This window comes from Melozone crissalis, unplaced genomic scaffold (assembly GCF_028551555.1).
Source record: "Melozone crissalis strain CALT ecotype California unplaced genomic scaffold, PUWL_Pcris_2 ptg000002l_1, whole genome shotgun sequence".
NCBI lineage: Eukaryota > Metazoa > Chordata > Aves > Passeriformes > Passerellidae > Melozone > Melozone crissalis.
Genome location: NW_026535780.1, coordinates 8,375,161 through 8,401,069, shown reverse-complemented (window position 1 = coordinate 8,401,069; position 25,909 = coordinate 8,375,161). Strand labels below are relative to the sequence as shown.

The 25,909-nt window shown below is 36.8% G+C and overlaps 1 protein-coding gene across 2 annotated transcripts in view; it reads right to left on the bottom strand.

The window, feature by feature from the left end:
* Positions 1-25,909, bottom strand: part of ADCY8 (adenylate cyclase 8) — a 116,537-nt gene that overhangs the window by 44,835 nt on the left and 45,793 nt on the right. For both annotated transcript variants that reach the window (XM_054276668.1, XM_054277482.1), the window contains exons 3-6: positions 23,843-23,973; positions 21,274-21,385; positions 10,495-10,622; positions 1,343-1,501 (exon numbers count right to left, since the gene is read on the bottom strand). In XM_054276668.1, coding sequence (XP_054132643.1) covers positions 1,343-1,501; positions 10,495-10,622; positions 21,274-21,385; positions 23,843-23,973 — 530 coding nt within the window. The remainder of the gene's footprint in view (positions 1-1,342; positions 1,502-10,494; positions 10,623-21,273; positions 21,386-23,842; positions 23,974-25,909) is intronic.

Here is a 25,909-nt window from a genome sequence, read left to right as displayed (position 1 = left end):
CTGCCAGGCATTTTATCTATAGCATTTTATCTGTGCATTTTCTGGGTTATTCATCAATAGTCATACAGCTTGCACACATTAACAGCAATAGACTCTGCTTTTTGCAGGTGTGAATGGTGAAACTTAGATGATCAATTTGCTCATGTGAACAAAGCATCCTCTTAGTCATGTGGCCTATCACATGGGACAAGCAGCAGACAATGAAATTTTTTTCTGAAATTTTACACACGGGTGACATATGCAGAGTACAGAAGTTGTTCTCAAAGCATATAGAATTTCATTTTCTGCTAATTCCAAGAAGATATATTAGAATAAAGGTTTACTATGTAGAAATGTGGAAGGGGCCTGCATTTGCAATATATGAAGAAAATTTCCTTCCAATTTCCTGGGAACATGACAGCTCTGACAGATCCAGATGCGTGTGTAGGGAGGACAGCACATGACTCAGTTTTGATGACTTAAAATCTCTGTCATTCAAGGTGACAGCACCATTAAGATTTTTTCCACATAAAGATGTCTGCTGCTATTGCTTCCAAATTCCATGGATAAAATTGGAATTTTCTAAGTGATCTTTTCTACATCTTTCATCTATGGCAGGTGGGACTGAAAGTGAACAGAAGATTCCTGCAATCACAACTGTTCAAATCTAGGATTTGTAGCTTCCAAACTAGCCGGATATATAGTCCATATCAAGCAGAAATAACATTCAGCTTTCAGATGAATCAGCCACATCAGACACTCAGATACAGAAAGAAACTAGGCTTTTTTTAGTGGAAAACCATACATTTTCACATATAGACAGGTTAAGATAAATATCTCAAAACATCTACTAAAGCATTAAATTATTTTGACAAATTATATTAACAGAGATCCTGCTGTTCATAACAACTTGCTATTAGACTATTGACCCAGGAAAATATAATTTCTTCCCACAATTTGTGCATTATAAAATAGAACAAATTATAGCTTTGCATCTCATAGTATCATTTGAATGAAAAAGGTGAGAGAAGCTTGGAAAATCTCATGAATGGTCGACATCTAACTGGGAAATTTGAGCTACCTCTGAGGACTATAAGGGCTGAAAACAAAAGATGGATCTTTTTGAGAAAATCAAGATAACAAAGAAAAATAAATATTTTTGTGTTGTCTTTTCAAATGGCTCTACAAGCAGACCATTTCTACCTTCTTTGGCTATAGCCTCACTAATCCTTTCCAACTGCAAAATAGCAAAAGAAAAGGTCATAGTTGATGAAATGATGTAAAACAGTTAATCTCTTGGCAAGATTAACAGTGCAATGTGCTGGCAATGTTTTCTGACTGTGGGAAATACACTTTGCCTTACCCAGGAATTCCACCTGACTCGAGTTTGTTTGCAATATCCACGTCCCATGACCAGACATCAAACTGCCACTTCCTCAGGCCCAGCACTCCACACAGAACAGACCCAGAATGAATCCCTATTCTCATGTCAATGTCGTGCTTTGTTCTCGATCTGACATATCTGTTAAACAAAACACAAAGAAAGAAAAAAGACCAGACTTATGAAAATATATCCCACAATTTTCCATATCATTTTGAAAAGGGTATGATGTAAAATATGATGTCAATTAGCTGCAAAGTGCAGTCTAGCCTGTAAAATGAAGAGAGAAGTTTCAAAATAGCAAAGGTAGAAGAAGTGATAAAATTATTCTAAAAGCCAGGTTATCATTAAGCACTTAATTGCATGCATGGCTCAGTGGCACTCTTCTTATTTCAATCAGACAGGGAAAGATAGAGAGAGAAAAAGATGTCTGAGTGAAAATATTTTGTTGGACTTATTGAGTGCTTTAGCTTGGTACCTTGTAAAAGGTTCAGGAACAGTACAGGACTGTTGGAACAGTATGGAACAGTCAGGAACAATGTGGACAGCTCAGTAACAGGAACTATTTTCATCAAACCTGTCTATTCTTTTATATTCTTGTGTATTTTTTACTTATTTTCAATTTTTTAAAAAATGTTATTTTATTGACTCGGATTTTCCAGAGTTACTTTTTGTCAAATGATTATTTTCATTAGATTTGGTCAGAACACCATTTGCTCTGTCACGACAACCCTGTGAGTTTAAAATCTGTTTTTTCCATTCTGTGGGGTTGTGGTGACAATTTCAGCTCTCAAAAATAAACAAAATATGAGCATATTTGTTAAGAGACTGCTTTTCTAGTTCTGTTTGTGTGACAATAACTGTTTGCACCAGAAATAGTCTTAGAGCTTGTGTTCATTAATCTTTAAATTGTGTGTTCAGGATAGGAAAAGCACATTGCTACTGCTGGTCTATAAACCTGCTGCGTGTCTGTAAAGAGCCTCATCCCTGCAGTCACTGAAGTCAATAGAAGCACAGCAAGATCACACTACAGAGCAGGGAAAGAATAAACAGCTCTATTTAACCGCTCTGAAGTTAACTACCCCTGCCTCAGATGCATCAGTAATGACCTTGACAGGTCCTCTGCAGAGGAGAAAAGGGTAAATTTCTTTCTGCATTCAATACTTGGGCTTTCATTGTTGCAACGGAGCACCAGCTCAGTTTGTAAGGGGAAAAAAACCAACCAAACCAAGAGTTCTAAAATGGAAACTAGTTGCACAAAAATGAAAAATTGAAAAGAAGGAATTAATCATTTCCCTTCCCTTAATATTAGGAAAAGTTGGAGAAAGGCAGCCATATGATAAGTCTCAGTGCAGTAGTTTGCCTACAAGACCTGTTCATCACATCAGGAAACCAACATATTTCATCTAAGAGAGAAAGGTTTAAAATATTAAATCATAAAATAATAAACAAAGAAACTTTCGAAGAGATTTATCTGTGTTCTTATACTTAGAGTTTATAGTTTTCATTTACAAATTCCTTCATTGTATGCAAGCAAGAAAACGAAATATCAAAATTACGCAAAGAATTATCTGTCTCTGGAACATGGGATATGCAACAAATCATCCACATTGAAGCACTTTAAATGTTGTGAGAGCAACTAATAAAAGTGTGAGATTTTAATCTGTTTTGAATAATTTTTATATGCTATAAAAATATCTAAACTGACACTCATAACTGTTAGAGGAATTGTCACACACCTCCTCACATGATTTTTTTCCCCAGTCTGCCTTTTTCTTTTGTTCAGACTAAGTTAATTATTTTTTCATTTTACATTTGATTTCCTTATTTTGAAATAAAAGATAATTGTATTTAGAGGAATAATTGAACAAAAAGCTTTTCATTGAAAAATACAATCAATAAAAAGGGCTTAAGTTTAATAAAATGTTTTAATAGCCTTTATTTATGTAATCTTTCTGTATACATGTATAGACACACGTGCTATTTTACCAATTTAATTTCTATTTTACCAACTGTCATGTCCTGTCATGAGCAGCTGAAGGCTCTAGGTTTGTCTAGTTTAGAAAGGAAGAGGCTGAGATGTGACCTCATTGCTCTCTAACAGCTTCCTGAGGAGGGGAAGGGGAGAGGGAGGTGCTGAGCTCTTCTCCCTGGGATCCAGTGACTGAAAGTATCATGGGAATAACTCAAAGCTCCACCAGTGAATGTTCAGCTTGGACATTTAGGGAACATTTCTTCACCATGACTGTGGCCAAACAGTGAAACAGGCTCTCTGCTGAGGTGATTGATGCCCCAAGCCCATGATCAAGATGCATTTGGACAATGGGCTTAACATGTTTTAGCTTTGGTGACCTTTGAATTGGCAGGCAGCTGGGCTAGATGGTCACCGCAGGCCCCTTCAAATAAAATAGCGTATTATTCTTTTCTATTCTATTCTATTCTATTCTATTCTATTCTATTCTATTCTATTCTATTCCATTCCATTCCATTCCATTCCATTCCATTCCGTTCTGTTCTTTTTTAAATACTGTAAATTGGGGTCTGGTAAATACCAGATACAAATGTATCTTGTACAAGAACTAACACATGCAGGTATCCCTGGAGAGACCAGGTACAAACCATGTTGCAACTGAGCAATGTGCCCCTCTATTTCCAGAGTGGCCACTAAGTATTTCTGGATTTAACTTTTCCTTTGTCATAAAAATGTGGGGATGGCCTGAGAAGGCTTTGGCATCCTCCATCATCCACATGGGACTTCTGCATTTGTCCTAAACCTCACAGAGCTGTGCTGTCCACACCACCTCCTGCAGTGCACTGCAGACACTAACCAAGGTCCTCTCCCCCTTGCCTTATCTGTCTCCCACAGTCTCCCAGCAACTCTTTATGTGCTGCTCAGGTGATATTTGATCTCAGCTCTTCCCCAGCAGTCAGAGTGGATTTGGCCTCCTGCCTGCACCCTCTGGCTGAGGACTTTCTGTTTCTCTGCCTGCTGCAGGGCTGGGGCACATGCAGGGCTCCGCCTTTGCATCCTCTTGGCATGCACAGCTCCTGTGAGCATAGGTGGGAAAATAATTGAAGGAGGGGACCTGATTGCATGAAGTAACATGCATAGTCTGAAATATACTTCAACAGCCCTGCCCAGGACATGAATCAAAGCACAAGGGTGATCTAGTCTCATTCAAATTACTCCATTATTTGCAACACAAGACTGAAAGGAGAACTGCTGATAACCTGTTGTGGAAAGAATAGTCTTCATAAAATTTTTGTTCTAAGACATTAAATTGAACAAAGAATAAATGGGTTGCTTTATTTCAAAATTTCTCTGCAAAGATTAAAAAAGTTTAAAAGTTAGGTGATTTGTTAATATGTAAGAAGTCATGGAGCTATTCTTTTTATTTAAAATTGGGAGTGATGTGGGCTGAAAAAGATTTCTGAATTATGTAAAGAAGGGGATTTAATCATGGTCAAATCTAACTATCCAACGGCCAGACTAGCACATATTTTAGGAGGTCTTGTTTACATACAGGTATAAGAAAAAGAAGCCTGAAATAACAGATCCGGGATCACCTTCATCAATAGTGGAAACTAACTTATTAAGAAAAAAAAAATGTCAGAAATAATAGCATGATACTAGATAAAAAATTGTAGAGAAAAAAATTTAAGAGAGTCCATTTTGCAAAATCTCAGGTATTCCACATCTATTTCTTCTCTCTCTTACATTTATTCAACTGTCAATGAAGCTTCTAATTAAAAAAATTTATTTTCTTCAACTACTTTATAGGCTTTCTGCAGATACATTGACAAAGTGCACGCACAAAATGCATTATTGATGATCTCTAAAGCAGCCCTCTTTGCCTCACAAGTGCTTTGATACCTTATCCAGGATGAGGTAACTGTGACTGGTGTTATTTTTGCCATTCATCTCATTTCAGTCTAACCACAGATAAAACATTGCAATGATTTTAATTGAATCTTGGAATTTCCTCCTAGTCAGCATTCTTTGATGGGTATTTGATTTTTATAGTGTTAATTAAACCTTTCTTATTTGCATGAAGAAGGTGAGCCAAAAGTCAGAAATTTCCTTTTCAGTCTTTTCTGTAACTGTCAAAAATCTGAGTGCCCTGGAATTCTGGCCCTGAAGATTGAGAGTGACACACAGGCTGCTTCTGTTCTGGCCAGTTCAATTGTGCAAGGTTTTGACGATGCTTTCAGATACTTAAAACAATCCAGAATGCTTTTTCATTCTCAACAAGCCCTTTCACATCCTGTTCCAGATCATTTCTAGTAGGTAACTTGAATTCAATTGCCTGGTTCTGAAAGCAAAATGACTTCAGAAGAGTGGAGTTGGCCAGTCTGCTCCACTTTTTCTCAGTGATGGCTAAAATTCTCTGGGATTGTTCAATTTATCCATCAAGACATGGTCATTATCATCCTCATGCAGGTGAAATATGAAAGTCCATGTATTCTGGTAGAAGTAAATGAGGGTTTTAGCTGACTCTGCTGAGAGCAGAAGGATGGATACGTGATCTCCTGTGTCTCCTGCTACCTGAAATGTCCTTTGATCATAAGGTTCAGTTATACAGGGAACATTTTGGTTGGACTCAACAAAATTATGGAATTTTCCTGAAGGAATTCAAATGCTTTTTGGTGTTGACATGACAGGATAGTAGATGAAGTGAGGTAATTGATCTTTTCAGTGTGACTCTGGGAACTGTGTCATGCCCATGAGGGAGATATCCATTATTTTAGAAAAGTTTGGTAACAGGATACACTAAACTACTGAACACTTTGAATGGTACAGTGCAGGCAATGTGACCTGTGGGATGTAGCATTTCATAGGTGAACTTTACACAAGTTGAATTTACAATTTAATGTAGATATTTTCCCAAGGAGCCAATTTAAAATAGCACCAGGATGAGTTTAACTTGGATTTAGAACTGTAATCTAATGTAGGCAGAACTATTACCTGGAGAAGCTTCATGTTGTCACTAATATAACTGACTTGCTCTGAGTTCAGACAGAAACTGCAACTACATGGGCAGATTTAATACTGGTGTATTCCTCTTTCTTATGTCAATCTGCTCTGAGAAGCAGGAAAATAATACAGTACAAGGGACCACACACAATAGAAGTTTGCTTTTTGATTTGATATGTATGTTATAAATATATACATATACATAAACACGTATGTGTATATGTATATGCATATGTATATGTATATGCATATGCATATGTATATATAAACAATCCTATGCCATTTTTCCAACGTGGCCTTGACTGTGTTTCATGGTGCATTTGAGGAAAGAGGTCACAGAAGTGCATGAACTCATTCATGTCTACCTGATTTAGTTCATATCATCATCCAGCAGCAAAAACATGGAAAGAAAATCTATTCTGATGTTCTCTCCATTCAGTCAAAGGCTGAAATGGAAATGTGGAGGTGACAATATGATCAAGTCTCAGTGAGAAACCTAAATTCAATCTTAGAACTGTCTAAAAAGTGCTGGTTGAACTTGTGAATATGTCACAACATCCCTTTCCACCACCACAGAGAAATGAAGTTAAGCCTTAGATTTGGGTTTTTGAATACATCCTCTGTTCTGTGAATCATAGGAAGAGCCTTGTAGATCATAGGAGAAATAATCTATGGAAGGAATCCAGAACTGGATAAACGATATTATTATATAATTACTTAATTAAACAATTTATAAATAATGGAATATGAAAAAAATTCCTGTCTCTTTTACCGCCTGAGTTACTTCTTTAACAGGAATTGATCACTTCATGATTTTCATTAATATTCAACAGATTATGATAAAAGCAGTTTTTTCAAGCTAAAAGCAGGAATCCTGCCAGGGCAGTCAGTTATCTGAAAAGCTGAGGTATTTTTGGTTGTGTATTTGTTTGGGTTTTTAAAATTTTCCTTTTATTTTCCCTCTCTCATGAATTTGCCTTAATATTAGTACTTAATTACACACTTTTAATGAAGACAAGCTGTTATCTAATTTCTGGAGTTTAGCCTATATTGCATGCTTGGACCATTTATTCTGTCATAATAGTTACTCTTTCAGATGGCTTTTAGTGGGAAATGATCCAACAAATGAAACTACTCAGGACTCCTTGATTCACCAAACAAATACACCAGCACAAGGGTTTGTTTGAATTTCCACTGTTATGTATATTGTGCCATTTCCATCATTACAGAATGAAAGTGAGTCCTTGAGGAGCAGAGTCTCACACAATCTCCCTTCCCCTCTACTCGCAGTCATGGAGATTTTAAGAATAAGGACATTTGAGAAGGTGGTGCTATTCCTAACAGCCACTTGCTTGGGGGATAATTGTTAAAATGAATTATCACGAAATGATAACTGTTAAATCTTTATCATCTCATGAGTAACATTCCACTGGAATCCCCTTTCCATCAACAAGCATTGGTACAATAAAATGAAACAAAATGAGAGTTATTGCTGCACGTCAAAAGATGTGCAAACCAGCTGAACAAAAGAAAACCTTGTGAAAACCTTGTCCTTTTTAATTTAATTCACATTTCCAGCTGCAGATAAACAGAATTTACAGGTCTTTGCATTTTGCAGCACAGATGGAGTATGGGTTTTTTCTCATGCCTAAATGTGGTGGAGCAAAACCACCTTACTTTGGAGTAAATATCAGATTCCATGCCATCTTCTTGTGGTTAAAAGTCACCCATCAATTGTTCTCAACAGTTAAGAGAGCAAAGAACAAGAAGACAGACTGGAATAACAATAATACTGCTTCTTTTATGAGATTTTTAACAAAGCATGGTGATGCAAAAAAAAACATTACAGGGATCTTGAATTATTTTGTTGAGTTCTAACCGGTTCCTTTCATCTGCAAAAAGAGTAGTGGAGCTGCAAGACTCAAGCTTAAAATCAAATTGTGGACTCTCAACTAACAATATATTAACAATTTAGCTGTATGGATATGAGCTGCATGAAAACACTTGAAAGTCCCTAGTGAGACAGTCTGTCCATGTAGATTTATTTCACACGTTGTGTAATGAATGGACCCGACACTCTTGTTCTATTCCCTTTGACCATGGAGGCATCAAGGACAATAGAAGGAGTATTCAGCCATGGTATCCTGAGATCACAGGGGGTTTTTGGGGTGCTGCCTCACCAGAAGGGTTGTACTGGTCAGTACAGCATTGCCCATATCAATGGAGAGAAATGTTTGTCTGTATAACTTCAATGCAGCTCTCCAATCTGAATGATGGTTTTGCATATCTTGGGTCATCCCCTATTATTGTAGACTAAAAAAATATTTATTTTATGCAATCTTCTGATGAAGATAAAAAATTTTCTAATCATCAAAATGTCATTTCTGTCACGTTTTAAATATGGTAAAATTCTGTGGGGACCAATGTGACAAAAAACTCACTTTTATAAAGAGGGTATTTTTTAATTCTTAACTGTGAGACATGTATCTACTTCTTTAATTTTAATTATTAGAATGTAGATAACTCCAAATTTTCTCAGAAATGTGGGCAGAAGTATTTCTAATATTCCATGGCAGGACTGGTCCTCCCTGTGAACTGAGTGAACACACATTAAGATAAGCAACATAAGACTCTGAACAGAAAAGCCTGGGGGAAGAACCATCCTCATTGCATAGAGAGAAAATCAGATACTGGGATTATCAAATAAATTGGGGGTAATCGGAACTGAAGTAGTCTGTGATGGATGACCCAAGTCCTGATGGACTTTGTGTCATGGCTCTGACTGACTGTAGTTGTCATTTAAGATACTAAAAATAGAGCAATATTTCAATATTTCAGTATTGGATTGCGGCCTTCAAGACCCTGTTCATTGAAGGGCACAGGATGTTACAGACTTCCACATGTGTAAGGAGATGGAGAGAGATTTACTGTCTGAAGAAAAAGAGCTTACAATGGGTTGTCTGCAGGTGGTATTACCAAGGAAATGCAAAGATGTGATGTGTGTATCCAAAAAATTTTAACAGTGCTGGTAGAGTTTTTCATCTCTGTGTTCTCTAATTCATGTTTCACTTTCACTGTGGGGATTCCAGAACTAAAGTATTGATTACTTTATTCAACATTTAGCCTGTGATAATTGAATCCAGTCTTCTTAGATATCACTGTTGCATAATCATTATTCAGTTACATTTTCCATTAATTAATTTTAGTCAAATTCTCTCTCTATTAAGAGCTCAGTAATGCAGCTGCAGTGTGCATTAAGTGTCTGATGTATGTCATGAGACAGACCCAGATAAAAGGGGCAAAGAGGTCTGGACAAGAAGCAGAAAAAGAGATTGGACAGCAAAACATCCAGGGAAAGGGGAGAATGCTCATGTTAGGCAACACTATTTTAGGGAAGGAAACAACAGAAAAAGTATTTGACTATGATAAGCTCAGTAAATTTTTTTTGATATGTTGTATCAGTAAAAACCCATAAATTTCTAAAAGACAGACAAAACCTCTCTTGGAGTACTAGATGTCAACCACTGTCATGGTAACTCATTGGACAAGCTCTATCCACAGGCTGCTGAAATATGATTGTTATTAATTGTAATTGCATCAAAATACAATAACGTAGCAGCAACATAATTATATTTACATGATGGGAACACATTCCTCCATTAAAATACTTCCAGTGCTGGTGAATTTAAGCAAGAACCTAATTTAGCAGGTAAAATTTGTTCATCTGGAAAATCTCAGTACTTATGAGTTTGTCTATGAGCTAGTTTTCAAGCTAAAGGATAACCAAAGCTGTCTATTTTGTGTTTGTAGTGTGGTTTAATTTTGTTAAAGGGATTATAGGAAGCAATTCAGACTCCTCCTCTTCAGTCTCCTCTTGAAACTGACAACAGTACAAAGTGAGAACTGCCGAGAACTGTGAAGCCTCTCAGTTGCACACACAGCTATTGTGTTACATCTCTGAAGTAGCACAGGTTAATAAAATCATTTTAGCAACTTTTCCCACGCATTACATGGATCAGAAAAGTCCTGTCCTTTTCACAGTGATAAAGCTGAGATTTTTGAACCAACAGAATAATTGCTTATCTAGTGATAACATTCTCAGGTAGGAAGTTCAGAACACTGCCAGAAACAATGAATCAGGGGGAGGAAAAGGCATTACCTGATAGTTTTGATCATGCTGAGCCCCATTTCAACACAGCAGTGTGCATGGTCCTGGCGGGGTTCTGGGAGCCCCGAGACGCAGTAGTAGCAATCCCCCAGGATCTTTATTCTGAGACAATGGTGCTCCTACACACAAATGTAGCAAAGAGAAAGAAAATATTTGCAGATTTTTTTTCAGCATGTTAAGGTGAAAGTAAAAGTGGTTGAAAAAATATTGTTAAAAAACCAACCAACACCCCACCTTTTTTCTGGATGTTTCCTGCTTGTCATTAGTATAATTGTGATTTATATCACTTTTGAAATAGAATACCTTTACATTTGCAGAAAAAAAAGGCTATTGTGATTTTTATTTTATTCTAACCAGAGATGTTCTTGCTGATGGGGAGAAAGGTTTTATCAGAGCTAGGTGGAACATAGGCCAAGGATTCAGAAATGCCAGCTGAGATAATGAATAACCCAATTTAGGCTATGTACCTCCAGGGCATGTTTTCCTGCCTGCTTTTTACATTGGAAGTAAATGAAAAATGTCTTTCCTCCCACTGAAATTTCTTCCCACTAGAGTTTCTGCAGTGGCACTCAAGTATTCCCAACAGCTACAGGAGCTGATCAAGTATCTGCATGGCAAGGATCTCAAAGAAGCTGTCCTGCATCAAACTCATGCTGTGGAGAAATGATGTTTCTTTGGCATCCAGCTAGAGACACCCTTTACCCTAAGAGCAAATAGTGAATTTAATTTCTAAAATACATGTTAACAGTGTCATCAGAAACTGAAGCAGATTATTATTGTGTAATTTGACCATTATTTTAGAAGATCCTTTTCTAGTGAGCAGAAATACCTGAGTTGCTGCAATTTTGCAGTTCCTAGACCAGCATATGAGACCAAGATTACTGTAAATTTGCCCAATGTATTCTGCTGATTGGACCCTCACAGGAGGCAATCAATGCACAGGAACAGAGAACATTACAACTTGTGGCAAGGAGGTGTTTTTATGATGGAGAATCATTGAAATATTGAGTGTAGTATTAATAATCAATCAATAAAGGCTGCAATAACAGACCTTTAAAAAGAAAAATTTAAGTAAGATATGGGAGAAAATGTGAATGCTGGTTCTCCCAGGAATCAAGTATGGGTTCCCTTCAAGGTTTTGCTTAGGAAGAATGAAGGTTTGTAGTCAACCTCAGGCAAGCCTTGCACAATCCTGGAGTGACACACAGAATTCTCACACTTTTACCCTAAGCTTTTTGAGGAGCCAGATGAAGCCTTAAGGATGCCAGCAAGGGTAAAATCTGCTCTGGGCACGTGGCCAAAATAAGCTGATTCACCCTAAAATCTCCCCAAACCATCATTAGGAACTGACTGTGTTTGAAGCTTTGGTTAAGTCTCCAGCTAAAACCAGCGCTTGCCTTTCAAGTGCAATGCTTTAGTACCCAAGTTTCACACAAAATTCCAGACTGAACTTGGACTTCTAAAAAGTCAAAATTCATATGCAACTCTCCTCTTTCCTCAACCCCTTCTTTTCAGCCCCTCTGCAGACCCACAGAAGAACACTAAGAATTTTTCATATTGCTTTAAATGAAATTGTACATCCTAAACCCTTCCAAAACAACTTTTTTTAACTGTTCCTCCTCAATGGAAAGAATTAGAGGTCTGATGTTACCACATTTTCCACCTATTTTTTTAACTATAGAGTGAAACTATGAAACATAAAAGTTAATGGATAAGTAGGTAGGACTCAATAGCATAAATCAATGAATGTCAAACATTAAGTGGGTTTCCTTAACCTTCTCTCTGTGTTCCTCGTTTAGACAAAATGCAAAGAGATGAAGATATAAACCACAGATTCTAGAGTTCTTGGGCTTTTCTAAAAGTCTCATTCAATTGATTCTTACTATAAGCGATGTTTGCTTTCACATCTAGAAAGTAAAAGGATTGTGTATAATGTCATATTGGTTTGACTGAGGTGGAATAAATCAAAAGGCAGCACTTTATTCAGGGCCACTACAAATAATTTACAAATAATAACCTTATAGTAGAATAGAGGGGGGGAAAGGGAAAAACAGTCAATGTTTAGGAAAGAGAGACTGGAACAAAAGAAATATATATCTCAAGTATTATTATATTTTAATTTTTAATTACATTTTTAATTTCAATATTTATCATACCTATGAGATGACATGCATAACCCCTTTTAAAATGAGAATTTATTTCAGCACTGTTAAAGACTGCAGTCTTCAAAGGGATAAGACTGTTGTTTGATTCTTAAAACCTCACTTAAACTGGCTAGAGTGTTGATTCCAGTAAATTCAGATGAGACTTATATCACCTTCCTGCATGTCTGAAATTCAGAATAAAGCAGACAACTTCAGAGGCATGTGCTTTTTGTAAGAATAAGAATCTTCATGCATGTCAAGATCTGCTAACGAGGGTCTGATATATGCAAATGTGAGTGCACATGTGTGACACAGGAAATCCATTAAACTCCTCATGAATGTTTTCTCTCCCTCATCATGTGATGTCACCTGTGTGATTTGCCAAAGCTCAGGAAGTGATCCATGGAGTGCAAAGTCCAAGCGGAGATGACTGTGTCAGGTGTCCCCATGCCAGGGAGCCCTGGAGCCCAAGGAGAGCCAGGCAGGGAAGCCCAGGACAAATTCAGCTGACAGCTAAAGCTGTTGGCTGGGCTTCAGTTCAGCTGTCTGTACCTGAACTCAGCATGTGTCTGTAAAACCCTGGGTATGTGAAACACCCACACGGGACTAACAAATATGACATAAGATTTATGTCCTGTGGAACATTGCAGGGTCAGGCAAGGTGTCTCTACTGGCACAAGAAGCCACAGGGAGCTTTTAAATGACTCCTTGTCTTTCTACTTTTTTTTTTTCCTGTTAATCATGTTATTGTGACTGCTAAATGTGATCTGTGTTACAGCCTGACTACATTGCTTTTTCATTTTTTATTCTTCCCTAATTATTCCCATCATACTCATTTCAAAAGTAAACTATAGGCTTTTTATCACTGGAAATATTTCATCTAGAGGAAGATAATTCAACGACTCTCAAGAAGGACAGGAGGCTGATGGTATCTGCCTTTGGCAGAGGCAAACTGCCTGCTCTCCTGAGATTCCCTCAAATGACTCAGTAACTTAATCACATCTGCAGCTTGGACTCAGAGCTTTGTCAGAATGGTTGTACAAGAGCATTAAGGTTAGAGTCATGGATAATGCAGGCAGCCATGCTCCAGTTTTATATCAGAGACTGAGTTTTGTCAGGGCCTGCCCACTTTTCAGTGGTATAAAATGATATTAGTATCAATCAAGATTTTCCTCACACTGTAGAGCTCAAGCCCACTTCCTAAAATCATTTCACTGGAATGGTATTTAAGAGTGGCAAGTTGATACTAAATGAAAATGAATGAAAAGTCTAAATATGTATGAAGAAACTGTAAAATGAGTAAATTATTTAAATAAGAGAAAATTGTCATACAGGAACTTTGGTACAGGAAATATTTTTCACAACAGTGTTAAATTCTTACACCATTCTGAGGCTATTATCATCTCCTTTTTAATTTATTCTATCCATCTTCCCTTTTTCATATGCAATTCTAGAAGTTGTCCTTAGGCATGTAAATGACAGCTGATATTATACAGACATTCACATCAGTATCCATCAGTCTCACACCCCTTTCAATACTCATTCATTAACAGCATTTATTGAGGGGATCAATTAAAATCTCAGCATGTCACAAATAGGGGCTCTTTTCTCCCCTTATTTGCAGCTTTTCATTTGCTGCAAGTGGAAGATTAAGGGGCCTGATTCTGCCAAGATCAATTTAAATCAGAATTTTTGCCTGGGGAAATTGAACAGACTCAAACACCCAACTATTTTTTAATAATAATTCTGGATTAATTCAGTGGCAATTGATAAGAAACCTTTTTCCAATTCGCCTAAATCCAGAGAAAAAGAAAATATGCAGATTTTTCATAAATAATTACCTTGCATGTGGTGAATGATTTATGTTTGAGCTTATTAAATATACCCCTAGTGACTGGAAAGGAAGCAAAGCAAATTGGCATAAGGTAGAGCTGCAGAAATGAGTTGCTCAAATAACAAGCTACTGAAAGACACAGTCAGAGACTTCATTAATATTTCTTGTTTCCTTGGGCTGAATTTCTGACAAGGGAAAAAAAGTGATTTTGTTTTATAAGCTATGCCACTTTTTCAATTCTGCCAGTGCTGAATTAATCATTTCACCTAGTTTTGAAGGGAACCCCATAGGATACCGAACAGACCACAGAAAATTCAAAATTTTTTGCAATTTTCATAATTTCAAGCTCAAAGTTTAGAACATTGGGCATGAAAAATTACTGCAACTGAACTACAGAACAAAGAGAAGTCATACACGTAAGTCTTCTTTTAAAGGGCAGCCAGTGGGAGGAGGAAGGGACTTGGCCTTTGTGCACAATAGCTCAGTTCCTGAAACATGTGCCAAAGGTAGAGGAAACCTGGACAAACCTCATTTCTCAGCATGAATGGGGGCCAGGCCAAAACTCTTAATCAGCAGTCTGTTTTAGGGTGGGTTGGTGAGAGAGCTCCATCCAAATTCCTTCTATTGCAGCTCTGTCACGTTGGAAAACAGAACTGGGACCTTGGGAGGGCCAGATGGAGGGGGGTTCTCAAGCCTGGTCATGCAGGCAAAAAAAAGGTCTAGGTAGGGTAGGGTACACAGTTAAAAAGATTGTTTCTAATTTTTATACACATAAAGGGAAAAATATGTCAGTCTTTCATTTGCCTGAATACATAAGTATGGCACTATATTAAACAATTTCTACATATTTTAACGTACTGCATAAAGAATGTTTTGGGGTTTTTTAGAATAACCTGTAATGGGCCGGTTAGAATTTCTCTGTGCTGCCAGAAAAAAAAAAGGTTTGAGGTCTCTCATGCTGCAGAAGGAATTGAGGCATGATGGTGAATGAGTTTTATAATTTATTATATCAACAGCTTTGTTCCTTGACATGTTGTAGAAGAAAGCTGTTATGACTGCTGTGTCTGGTGTGCAATTTGCCTTGGCAGCTCTTAATTAGAAGACTATGCTTTAAGTGATTTCAGGGACAGAAATCCCCATGAGAAAGATTCAAGGTGTTTCTTTCCAGCTAAGGCAGGAACAATTCTGAATGGAAATTCTGCCCCTTAGGAGTTTCTAGAACTGAATTGCTTCAGTTACATGGGACACTGGTCAGCAACATTAGAACATGAGCCAGGGTGTGCCCAGGGGGCCGAGAAAGAGAATGCAGCCAGAGGAGGATCAGCCTCTTCTCCCAAGTAATAAGAGACAAGAAAAATAAATGGCCTCCAGTTGCATCAGAGGAGGTTTAGTTTGGATATTTGGTAAAATTTCTTCATCTAAAGGGTTGCCAAGCATTGGAACAGGCTGCTTGGGAAAGAGGTTGAGTTGTCAGCCCTGAAGATATTTAAAAGGCATGTGGATGTACTGCTTAGGGACATGGTTTAGTGGTGGCCCTGGAAGTGTTAGGCACATGGCTAATCTTAGAGGTCTTTTCCAGCCTTAATTACTCTATGATTCTCTTAAGAATGAGTTGGAGAATCTCCAAGAATATACTTGCGAAGCCTAATTTAATTCAAATCCCAAATTAGCTGCAAAGTGGGGCTTCTTTTTGGGGGAGGTTGAATTTGAGTAATTCTTAGTTTATAAATAACTGGAAAATTTGAAACAAATTTTATTCTATCTGTCATTTTCATCTAAATTTTTTAATAAAAAAACTGTATACTACCAATTCTAAAAGTTTTTTGTGGGCTGGGGTTTATATGACTCTTTAGGTTTTTTGATGAGCTCTTTACCATCTGAAAAACTGTAAATGTAGGGAGAAGATGGTAAACAAGGTTGTTCATTCATTAGTAGGAGCCAATTAATTATTGAAACTGATTGGGAGGAAAAAAACCTCAGAATTAAGCACTGCAAAAAGAGGATTCACTCCATCACTTTACTATAAATTCATATAATGTATTTATAATGAGCTAAATATTATATATTCATAATCATAATCCAGAAACTCTGCTTCTTGCTACAGCACTTTAAACATATACACATGAAAAAATTCACACCTGGCATTTGTGTTTACAAAAGGTGTTTTAGGAAGTCTCTGGAATCCTGTGGGTTACATGCTTGAAGATGATTTCACCATGGAACAAAGCACTGCCAGCTCAGAGCTGAAATGTGGCCTGGGACAGTGAAGCACTGCAGAGGGAGTGTCTTTATCAAGGAACAGAAAAGCCCCCAAATTCCTCCAGCCTTCCCTTCCTGACACCAACAGGTGCAGGTGTTTACTGGGGCTCTGGGGGGATGTGTTCTTGTGGAGCCTGGCAGTCAGGTTGGTTTCCACCTCTGGAAACAGCAGTCACAACATTGGTAATACACTGCTGAAGGAATTTTTGACAGCTTGTCCGCAGCACCACAGGAGACAATTTAATCGAGGTTACAGGAGAAGATTGTCTCCTTAGAAACAAAATAAACAAAACCTCCATCAGTCCTTTAATAAGACCCTTTTCCTCTTTGTTGTATCTGAAACTGAATCTACAAAGAGTGTAGATGGATTTAGAATTATGATAATTTAAATCATGGTATTGGCTGACATCTAGCACTGCAGAGAAGGCAGAGGAAAAACAAACATCAAAAATAACTATTACTTCACCAAGGCAGGACTTTTTTTAGGCTTAAGTATCTTGCTGAATGTCATCTTATTTCCCTTCTCAAAATTTCTGCCTAAGGAAAATATTAATATTAATTGAGTTTCCATTTAGGCCTTTCAGTAGATGAAGTATATATAAGGGAATGTTTTCTCCAGTTCTATTTTATGTCAACTTACTTTTCTTCTTTTGTAAATGTTACTTTTCTCTTTAATAACTATAAATCTTTTACAAATATCACAGAGTGATTAGAAATGGGAAGTAGCTGTACATAACATATCATTACATTTTTTTCTTGGAAGAAATATTGAACTGAATTCTAATTTTTTCGGAATGTTCTGTTGTATTGATACAGATATTATGGATGTTTTTTGTTATTAATTATAGGCATCAATGTATGCCACAAAACTTGATGTAACTTAGGGAAGATTAAAAAAATCAGAGACTTTTCATTAGTTCTATATTTCTTAATAAAGCTTAATAAGAGAAAAAAGAAGCTTAGCTAAATTACATTTTTCAGTATGCTAAGAAAATGTCTTCTTTAATATTATATGATTTATATAAGATGTTCGAGCAGATCTAACAATCCTTTATATGAGATTATAATTTAATACTTTTATTTAGAAGTAAATAAGGATTTATACATTTTTTTCCTTAAAATCTAAAAACTGCCTCAAGCTTTCTGCAACTGATCGTGTTGCTTTGATGGTAATTCTTAGCAAGCTCCAAGAGTCTGAGCAACATTTTGAAGGGTTATGACAACTCTAGTTAAGCTGATTAAGAACCAGTTAAATGATAGATCTAAAATCTAGATGTGATTGTGTAATCCTCCTTAGTGAAAGATCCTTCTAGGGAGGCCTTGAAAGGACCACTTCCCGAAAGTCCTGTTGAGGATTTACAGGCAAGTAGAAAACTATTGCTAATAACATTTACAAAAGGAATAAGACCAGTAAAATAAACAATTACCATACAGACATGGTGGTTACAACATGACAGCAAGACCAGAAAACCCAAAAATAATATTTTTCAGTATGATAGTGTTATCACTGTATGTTCAGAAACATGGCATTTGGACAGTGATTGAGGAAAGAGAGATTAGGAGGAATTGTGATGATCTGCCTTCACACTCATGGAGGTTAGTCCAGGAACACTGTTTTCAGTGCTCTGAAAGGGATTCTCAAAACAAGGAGGTGGTCCAGAAAAGTAGTCCCCAAAACTATTTCAAGGAATAAATCTTACAGAGTAAAAACCTTGCTGTGAATTTGGTCTGTTTCTTTTATCAAAAGGAAACCTGAGAAGCCCCTTTATCAAAGCATCCAGATGCATTCCCAGAGGAAGTCAGTGGCTGCAAGATGGTCCTTTAGTCTGGGAATGATTTGCCACAGCAAGAATCAACTGATGTAATTCAAAGTCAGTAAAAATCAAAGGCGAAAAAACCTTTACAGAATAAAATAGTGGGAGTGCTAAGGCACTGGAATATACTAGCAAGATGGACCAGTATTAAAACAAAATAATCTCGTGGTGCATTCAGATGAAGACCAGGAATTTTTCCAAAAGATACACCTTTACCAGGTGTGAAAGCTTTATGCAGTGTCAGATCAGTAGGTTAATAGATCCCTGTAATTCACAAGTCCTTAAAATTCAGGTTCACTCAGTGTCCATTTCCAACATTTTTCAAAGGAAAAGGTGAAGTTCTATATAAGATTTAGACCCTTTTATTTTATGCAGCTGGTCCCCTCCATAAGAGTCCAGTGTGGAGTCTTGGTTTCCTGTAAAGTGCAGAGGGAGAATTTGTGTCCTTGAATTGGACAGAAACACCAAAACCTTTCTAGGGAAGCAAGAGAGGTTCCTCTGTGTTAGGCATCTCTATCATCAGGGCATCACACAGGTATCATGACATCCAGGTCACAGAACCCACAAATAAGGAACACAATCAAAATGTCTTTCTTTTTACTAAATTTTAATTTTTCATGATCATATCACTTTAATCTTTGCAGGCAAAGTCTGTTCAGTTTCTGCAGTGGTTCTTCCTTGTGCCTTCCACCTTTCAGAGGATTGTTCTAAACCAGTAGATTAGTCTAATGATGTGTTTAAAAAAGAAGTAAATTCCCAGACTAGGAAAGGAAATGCATGAAGGAGCCTAGAGTCTTGAATTTAGTGACTGGGACATTCACTTGAGAGGTGATAATCCTGATAATGATGTTTTGCAGACACAGATGTTCTTTCATCCCAAATCAGAGATTTCTGGATAAGAAATTCTTGGCTATGTAAAACAGACTGATATATTTATTACCTTTTCTTTAAAATAGACTCACCTACATTTATGGTATACCTACTATTGTATGGTATATATGAATCCATGTTCTCCATTAAGATTTATGAATTTAGAACTGCAACAGAAAGCTTTCTAGAAGGTTTAAGTGGAGATGTGTGGCAAGCCACAGAGAGGGGAAAATGTCTAGGCATTTAAAGAAGCAAAATTTTCAGTTCCCATAAAATAAAAAATAAAAAAAAAAAAACTGAGAAAACAAGCAGGAAGTTGACTTCAGTGTTAAGTGGCAAGTGAAGGAGGATTTACTGGATTAGGCTTTTAAATGTAAATGCCTTCCTTGTTCCTAACTCCTTTACTGGATATAGTCATTCTCTACAAAATCACTATTGGTTAAATATAGTTTATGGAATGGTTACAAAATATGGTTAATGATCATGAATGCTAGCCAAATTTGAAATGTGAAGGAAGGCAATAAAGAATTTTTTATACATAGTCTTCCTAAAATATTTCTGTGACATACATACATTCTATTTGTAAAATATGTTTCTTCACTTAAAATAGCTATTTTTGTCAAGCCATACAAAAGCAGACATTACTCCTTTAAGCTTTCTAAAAGACAGGACTGAGGTAATTCTTTCACCTGGCTTTACAGTGCAGACAGAGCTGACAAGGGGTTTTTGTTTGCAAAGTAGATAGGTTGCATTTACTAATTTGCCACTGCCCAGGCAATAGGTCATGGCATCACTCTGTACAAAAGAAAACACATTGCTATGTGAGGTAAAAATAGCTGAATCAAAAGAAATTTCAATAATTATGGAAGACTTGCTTTTCTTGACCTTAATGTGTAAGACAAGAGAAAACCACAAGGATCTTACTCTGATACTGTGCAATATGTGTAAAAATACCCTATCACCCTAATTCAGAAATGTATAAAAACCAGTGAGGGATGCAAATCTCTACATCAGGCCAAGCCACTTTAGGTTTCCGTTACAGGAAATAGATAGCATGGTCTATGATAGTCGGTGCAATTAGCATTTTCCCATAGTATGTACATACATTTGGCTGGGTAAATGATAAGATAAACTCCATGAAATGTACTTCATTGCCTCCACTTAGAAGCCTTATTAGTCAGCTCAGATATTGACACTAAAGAGGTCCATATTAAATTACATTTTGACCAAAGAAGCATGAAAAAAAAATACAAGCTAGCAAAACTGAGCATGTTCCACTTGTATTTTTGTGCTTCACTTTTTTTTCTGATCAGTTCTAATTAAGGAGCAACTAACTTTCCTGATGTAATAATTTCCTCTGCTGTGTTTAATTAATTTCATTGTTGAGTTAGATAGAATCCAGCCTAAAGATTGTAAACCCTGCTATTAACTAACTAGTGCAATGACTGAGAGAACTGATTAGATGACCTTAAATGAATGTGTCTTTTAACCTTCCTCACTTTGCAGAAGAAAAGACAAATAAAGCTAGGGTCTTAAAAAACAAATTTCCAGCAAAAATCCAAAATATGAAGCTTCTTTAGAAACTGTGGTAGGTGATTTCCCATCATACCATTCTCTGTCCAGCACTACAGAAACCAAATATTCTGATGCCAACCTCTGCTTTCACTTGCTATCAGAACTCATCATTTTTCATACAATTTTGTCAGTGTCTTCCAATCTCAATTGCTATATAAAATCCCTTTGGGAAGAATCTGGATATATATTGTTCAAATTGATCAGAGGGTATTTCCCAAACCTCCCAAACATGGAATTGATTTTGGTTTTTTTGGAAATCAATTCTTTAACTCACATGTGCTAGTCGATCAAATCTGGCAAAGAGTTCATTCAGCATTCGGACCAGCTCCTGGGCTGACAGAGTTGTGGAAAGGTTGGTGAAGCCTTTAACATCTGCAAAAAGAATGCTAAAAAAAGAAAACATATTATTATTTCACTGTATTTCCTTTAATTACTGAATGTTTTAAGTTACTTTCTAGTATTTTACTAGTGGAAGGAGCATTTTATTACCCTTGAGGTAACATTACCTCTGTTCTATACTTTTGTACATACTGGACTACTGAATATAAATATTGAAGGAACTAAAAAAAAATACTACTAAGAGTGAGAAAACGTTTTGCTAGAAATAGGAATCATAAAATTCTAGATTTTCAAAGCATACAAGTCTCAAATCCTAAGAGTACAGACAAATCTGTGATAGTCTTGATATACACCAGGCTAAGGCCAGTTTTATTTAGTGTCATTTTAGGCATGTGACAGAAGTACCTGAGTTAGAACTATAGTACTCTCTTTATAAGGTATGAATCTTTAATAGGATATTTTTTTTTCATTCTACTGACTTTACAGGGAGCCCAGTGTGATTGTACTTTGAATTTAGGTGTATCAACTTGTGTGCCTGAAATTATGGTAGGATCTCCATTGACAAACCACTTGCAAACAGACTTCTAACCTGTGTTTGAACATCCAGTTATTTTTCTTGCCTTTTGACTGCTCACTGTGCCTAGAATGACCACATGTGAATATAGAGAAACATAAACACACACAAAGTGTGTTGTGTGCAAGATACCACCCAGAACAAAGCATGTAATAGCTCAGTAATTATTAGCCAAAGAAAGCATTGGCTACTTTTATAAAGAGGTGATGTTCAAAAAGACACAGATCATTCTGGCACAAACCTTGTCAGCGCTTGAAAGTCAACCAATAAAACTGGTGTTACAATCTGAGTACCAGAAGATTTTGTTTCACTTTAGCTGATGACTTGTGATGAACAAGATCACAACTTGACAGGGTCTGAGAATTAACAATGTAACCAATAAGAAATACAATAATAATCAGGTTGATCGATAACACATCTTCAAATATATGGACTGGTAAAGGTTTGGGTGCAGTTTAAACAAGTGCTTATAAACTTGGGAAGATTTTTACCTGTGAGAAGGAATAAAATTAAAAGGCAAAGTACCAAGCTACTCAAAGAGTAATGAATAGTAATAATAGACTAAACTTATAAAAATAAAATTTTGAAACTACTAGTTTCTACACTTTTAATTTTCAAACCAACAAAAAATTTCTACCTGGATATTTGTAAGGATTCATATAGCATTGGTTTAGGTGGTATTCAGTACTAAACATTTAGGAAATAAAATAAGGTGTATGAAACCTTGTTTTGAAAAGATCTAGTTTCTGGCAGTATGTATAGAAGCCAACCAGTATCTGTATTTTAAAGTATGCAGAATTTTAATTTCAAATCTCTTTTAGGCATAAAATATGTTTTGACTTCTCACCCTGTCTACAACTCCTTTCCATTAAAGCAAAAGGGCCATTTCTCCATATTTTGATTCTTCTACAGCAACACTTACTCTGAGTATGAAAAAGGTTAATGGAAGACATTTTAATTTAGTGCAGCTCAAACCTTTATGAGGATCCTTAATACTTTCAATCGGATTTAATAAAATAACATATCTGAGCTACTGCATGGGCACAGAAGCAGCAGATAATAAATTTATTCTTCTGCAGAAGTGCAAATTATTTTATTGAACTTGTCCAGGAAAAGTTATATTTTGGTTTCATCGAAAGGCAAAGTACTTGCTTCCCATGCAAACTATCTGCCACCATACCCATGCTTATTTTTCACTTCCTTCAGTGATGATTTCAAAGATGGTCCCTCAATTATTTACCCTTGTGTTTTGGGAAAGGCTTATGGAAAATGCTATTGGCTTAATAAAATATTCTGCTTTTCTGGAAATACACTAAAACCAAGATGGTGTAATGTCATGGAGTGGAAGTTGATCATTCTGATGTAAATGTACAATTAGGACTAATTACCGTGAGTAGCAGCTCATAGGATAATTATCACCCTTCTGATAACATTTCAGGAAAGAAAAAAATTAGAGAGAGGAATAAAGATTAAGAAAATAATAAAAAGACTGATTAAATGAAAATGGCTATAGAGCAGATGGACCATATAACAGGTTACCATCTTTGAAAACATCTTACAAGTCTCCATCTCATTTTTCAGTGTGTGGGGTGAGCCAGGTTGTGGCAGAATATATGTCCACATGTAGGCAGGGCTCCCCTTCCTGTGCAATCCTGACCACTTAAGTGAACTGAGGGTGAAAAAGTGAAAAAAAGACACAAATGGTCCAGACTCGGTGTTTAGTTCAAATGGGTCTTGCCATTGCCATGGCATCCAACCATCCTGATGAGTGGAAGAAGACATCAAAATGCTTCTCTGCTCAGACACTAAACAAGGGTACACTGAATTTCTGATTAATGAATGAATAAAGCAACAGAAGGGAAACCCTCAGACAAGAGTAATTTAGCAACATCTGAGACCTTAGAAATTACAGAAAGGTGACTTCACCCACCTGACATTCTCATAACGATGAATGTAGATCTTATGGAACTGGTGCTGCAAATGTTCATCTTCCACATTGGTCATGTCATTGATCATTTCCAGGACCACAAACCGTGGCAACACAGAGAGCACCAGTCGCTCCTAAACAAAGAGGAAACCAGTGACAGCCTGAACTGGTATTTCACAACGCCCAGTTTAAGGATCTGGATAACTGGTTATTTAAGATGTGACCCTCCTCTCTAAAAATTCTAGCTCAGGCCATTTGTGATAATTCACTTTATCAGCCTGAGTCCATAGTCCAGGACACCTCTGGTTTGCGTAAGGAAGAAAAAAATGAGTTCACATGCAGCCATTCAAACTGGTCCTCTTGACTAGGAGGACTGGAGAACATGTTCAACATTTCTAATTAGTTTTGTCTGTGTTTCAAGAACACAGGAAGAGTAAACATTTGAGACATATGTTTCTATATATACACATGCTTCTTTATAATGTATATTAGTAGAGTATCCATGTATATTAATTTATTATTAGTGTGCAAACACAGTGTATCAGTGCATATTAGTGCCCATATCCTTCTTATACACAAGGAGATATATACATATCCACACAAGTGCTGTTTCCAGCCCTGTCATAATATAATTAACTCCAGAATTTTCACAGAATTTCACTAAATATTCCTAGTTGGAAGGGACCACAAGGATTTTAAGTGACTGGCCTATATGGAGATTGAACCTGGACTCATGGTTATTAGCACCATGCTCTAACAAACCACATCTTAGTACAGCCAGGCAAGCCCTCAAAAAGTAATCAAGTCTTTAATGAAAGCCCTGGATCATCCCCTGAGAGATTTTAGACTGGCTTCAGTGGCTCATCAGTTTAACAGCTTTGACAGATTTTTGTGAGTATCCAACCCAAATCTGTTTCTCTGCAAATTAAACCTTTTTTTGTCCTTTCAAATTGGGCATGGATAATTATTGATTGCTGCTTTCTCTGTAATAATCTTTCTGTACTAAAATACTGTTATTGTGTCCTCTTGTCTTCAGTCTCCCTTTTAGAAAGCTTTGTCCAGTATTGGAATTTATCACTCCCAATCACTCTGAAGCAAAGCTACAATTTTTCACTTTTCTTTTGCTTTAGAGGATTGCAAATACTGAAATCTTATTGAACTAAAGAAGAGAATGTTACTAGCATGTATGTAAGCTGTTTATAACCAAATTTCAAACAATATTTTGAGGAGTAGGATATATCTAGGGAAAACCAGATACAAACTTCCAAATCAGGTGCACATGTAGACTATAGAACACACAGATGAATAAAGTCCTCTCCTCTCCTCTCCTCTCCTCTCCTCTCCTCTCCTCTCCTCTCCTCTTCTCTCCTCTCCTCTCCTCTCCTCCACCTTTTTCTGTCAAAGTAACTGATGTTGAATTTGTTTTGAGGCAACTTGATATCAGGAGGATATTAAATAATCTCATGGTATACAGGCTGTGTGTTATGTCCCTTCTCAAGGGTGAAGATTTGTTCAGAGAGAAGAAAAACTGAAGAGGAATGAGGGGTGGAATGAGAAAGACAAGCAAACCAATCATGAAAATAATGATTTTTATGGCAGCAAGATTCAATGTCATGTGGATGAAATGTCGCCATAGATGAAACATCTGAATAAATGAAGGAATCCCTTCCTAGCTTTCATAGGAAGTGAAATCACTACCGACTTACAACTTTCACAGTGTAGATCATGAAGAATTCTCACTCTGAGCAGTCTCAGTCAGCATTTAGTAAACAATCTTCAGCTCTGATGGGAACACATAGTGGATAAATATCCCCATTTGTCTAGATGGCAGCACCAGCTGAGGCGAACAGTATGTTTGTTTAAGAGGGGAGAACATAGGCTGCCACAAGCTGCACTGGAGCACTGGAGTGTTTCACCACTGCAGCACTGGAGTGTTACGCCCCCATCCAAGAAGGCACTTGCATAACATGCTGACAGAATATGAGAGAACTGAGAAACTCCTAATATTTAATTCATCCACCTATTCTACAAGCCTTTGCTAAATCAAGACCTGCCTTTGTGAGGAAGAGA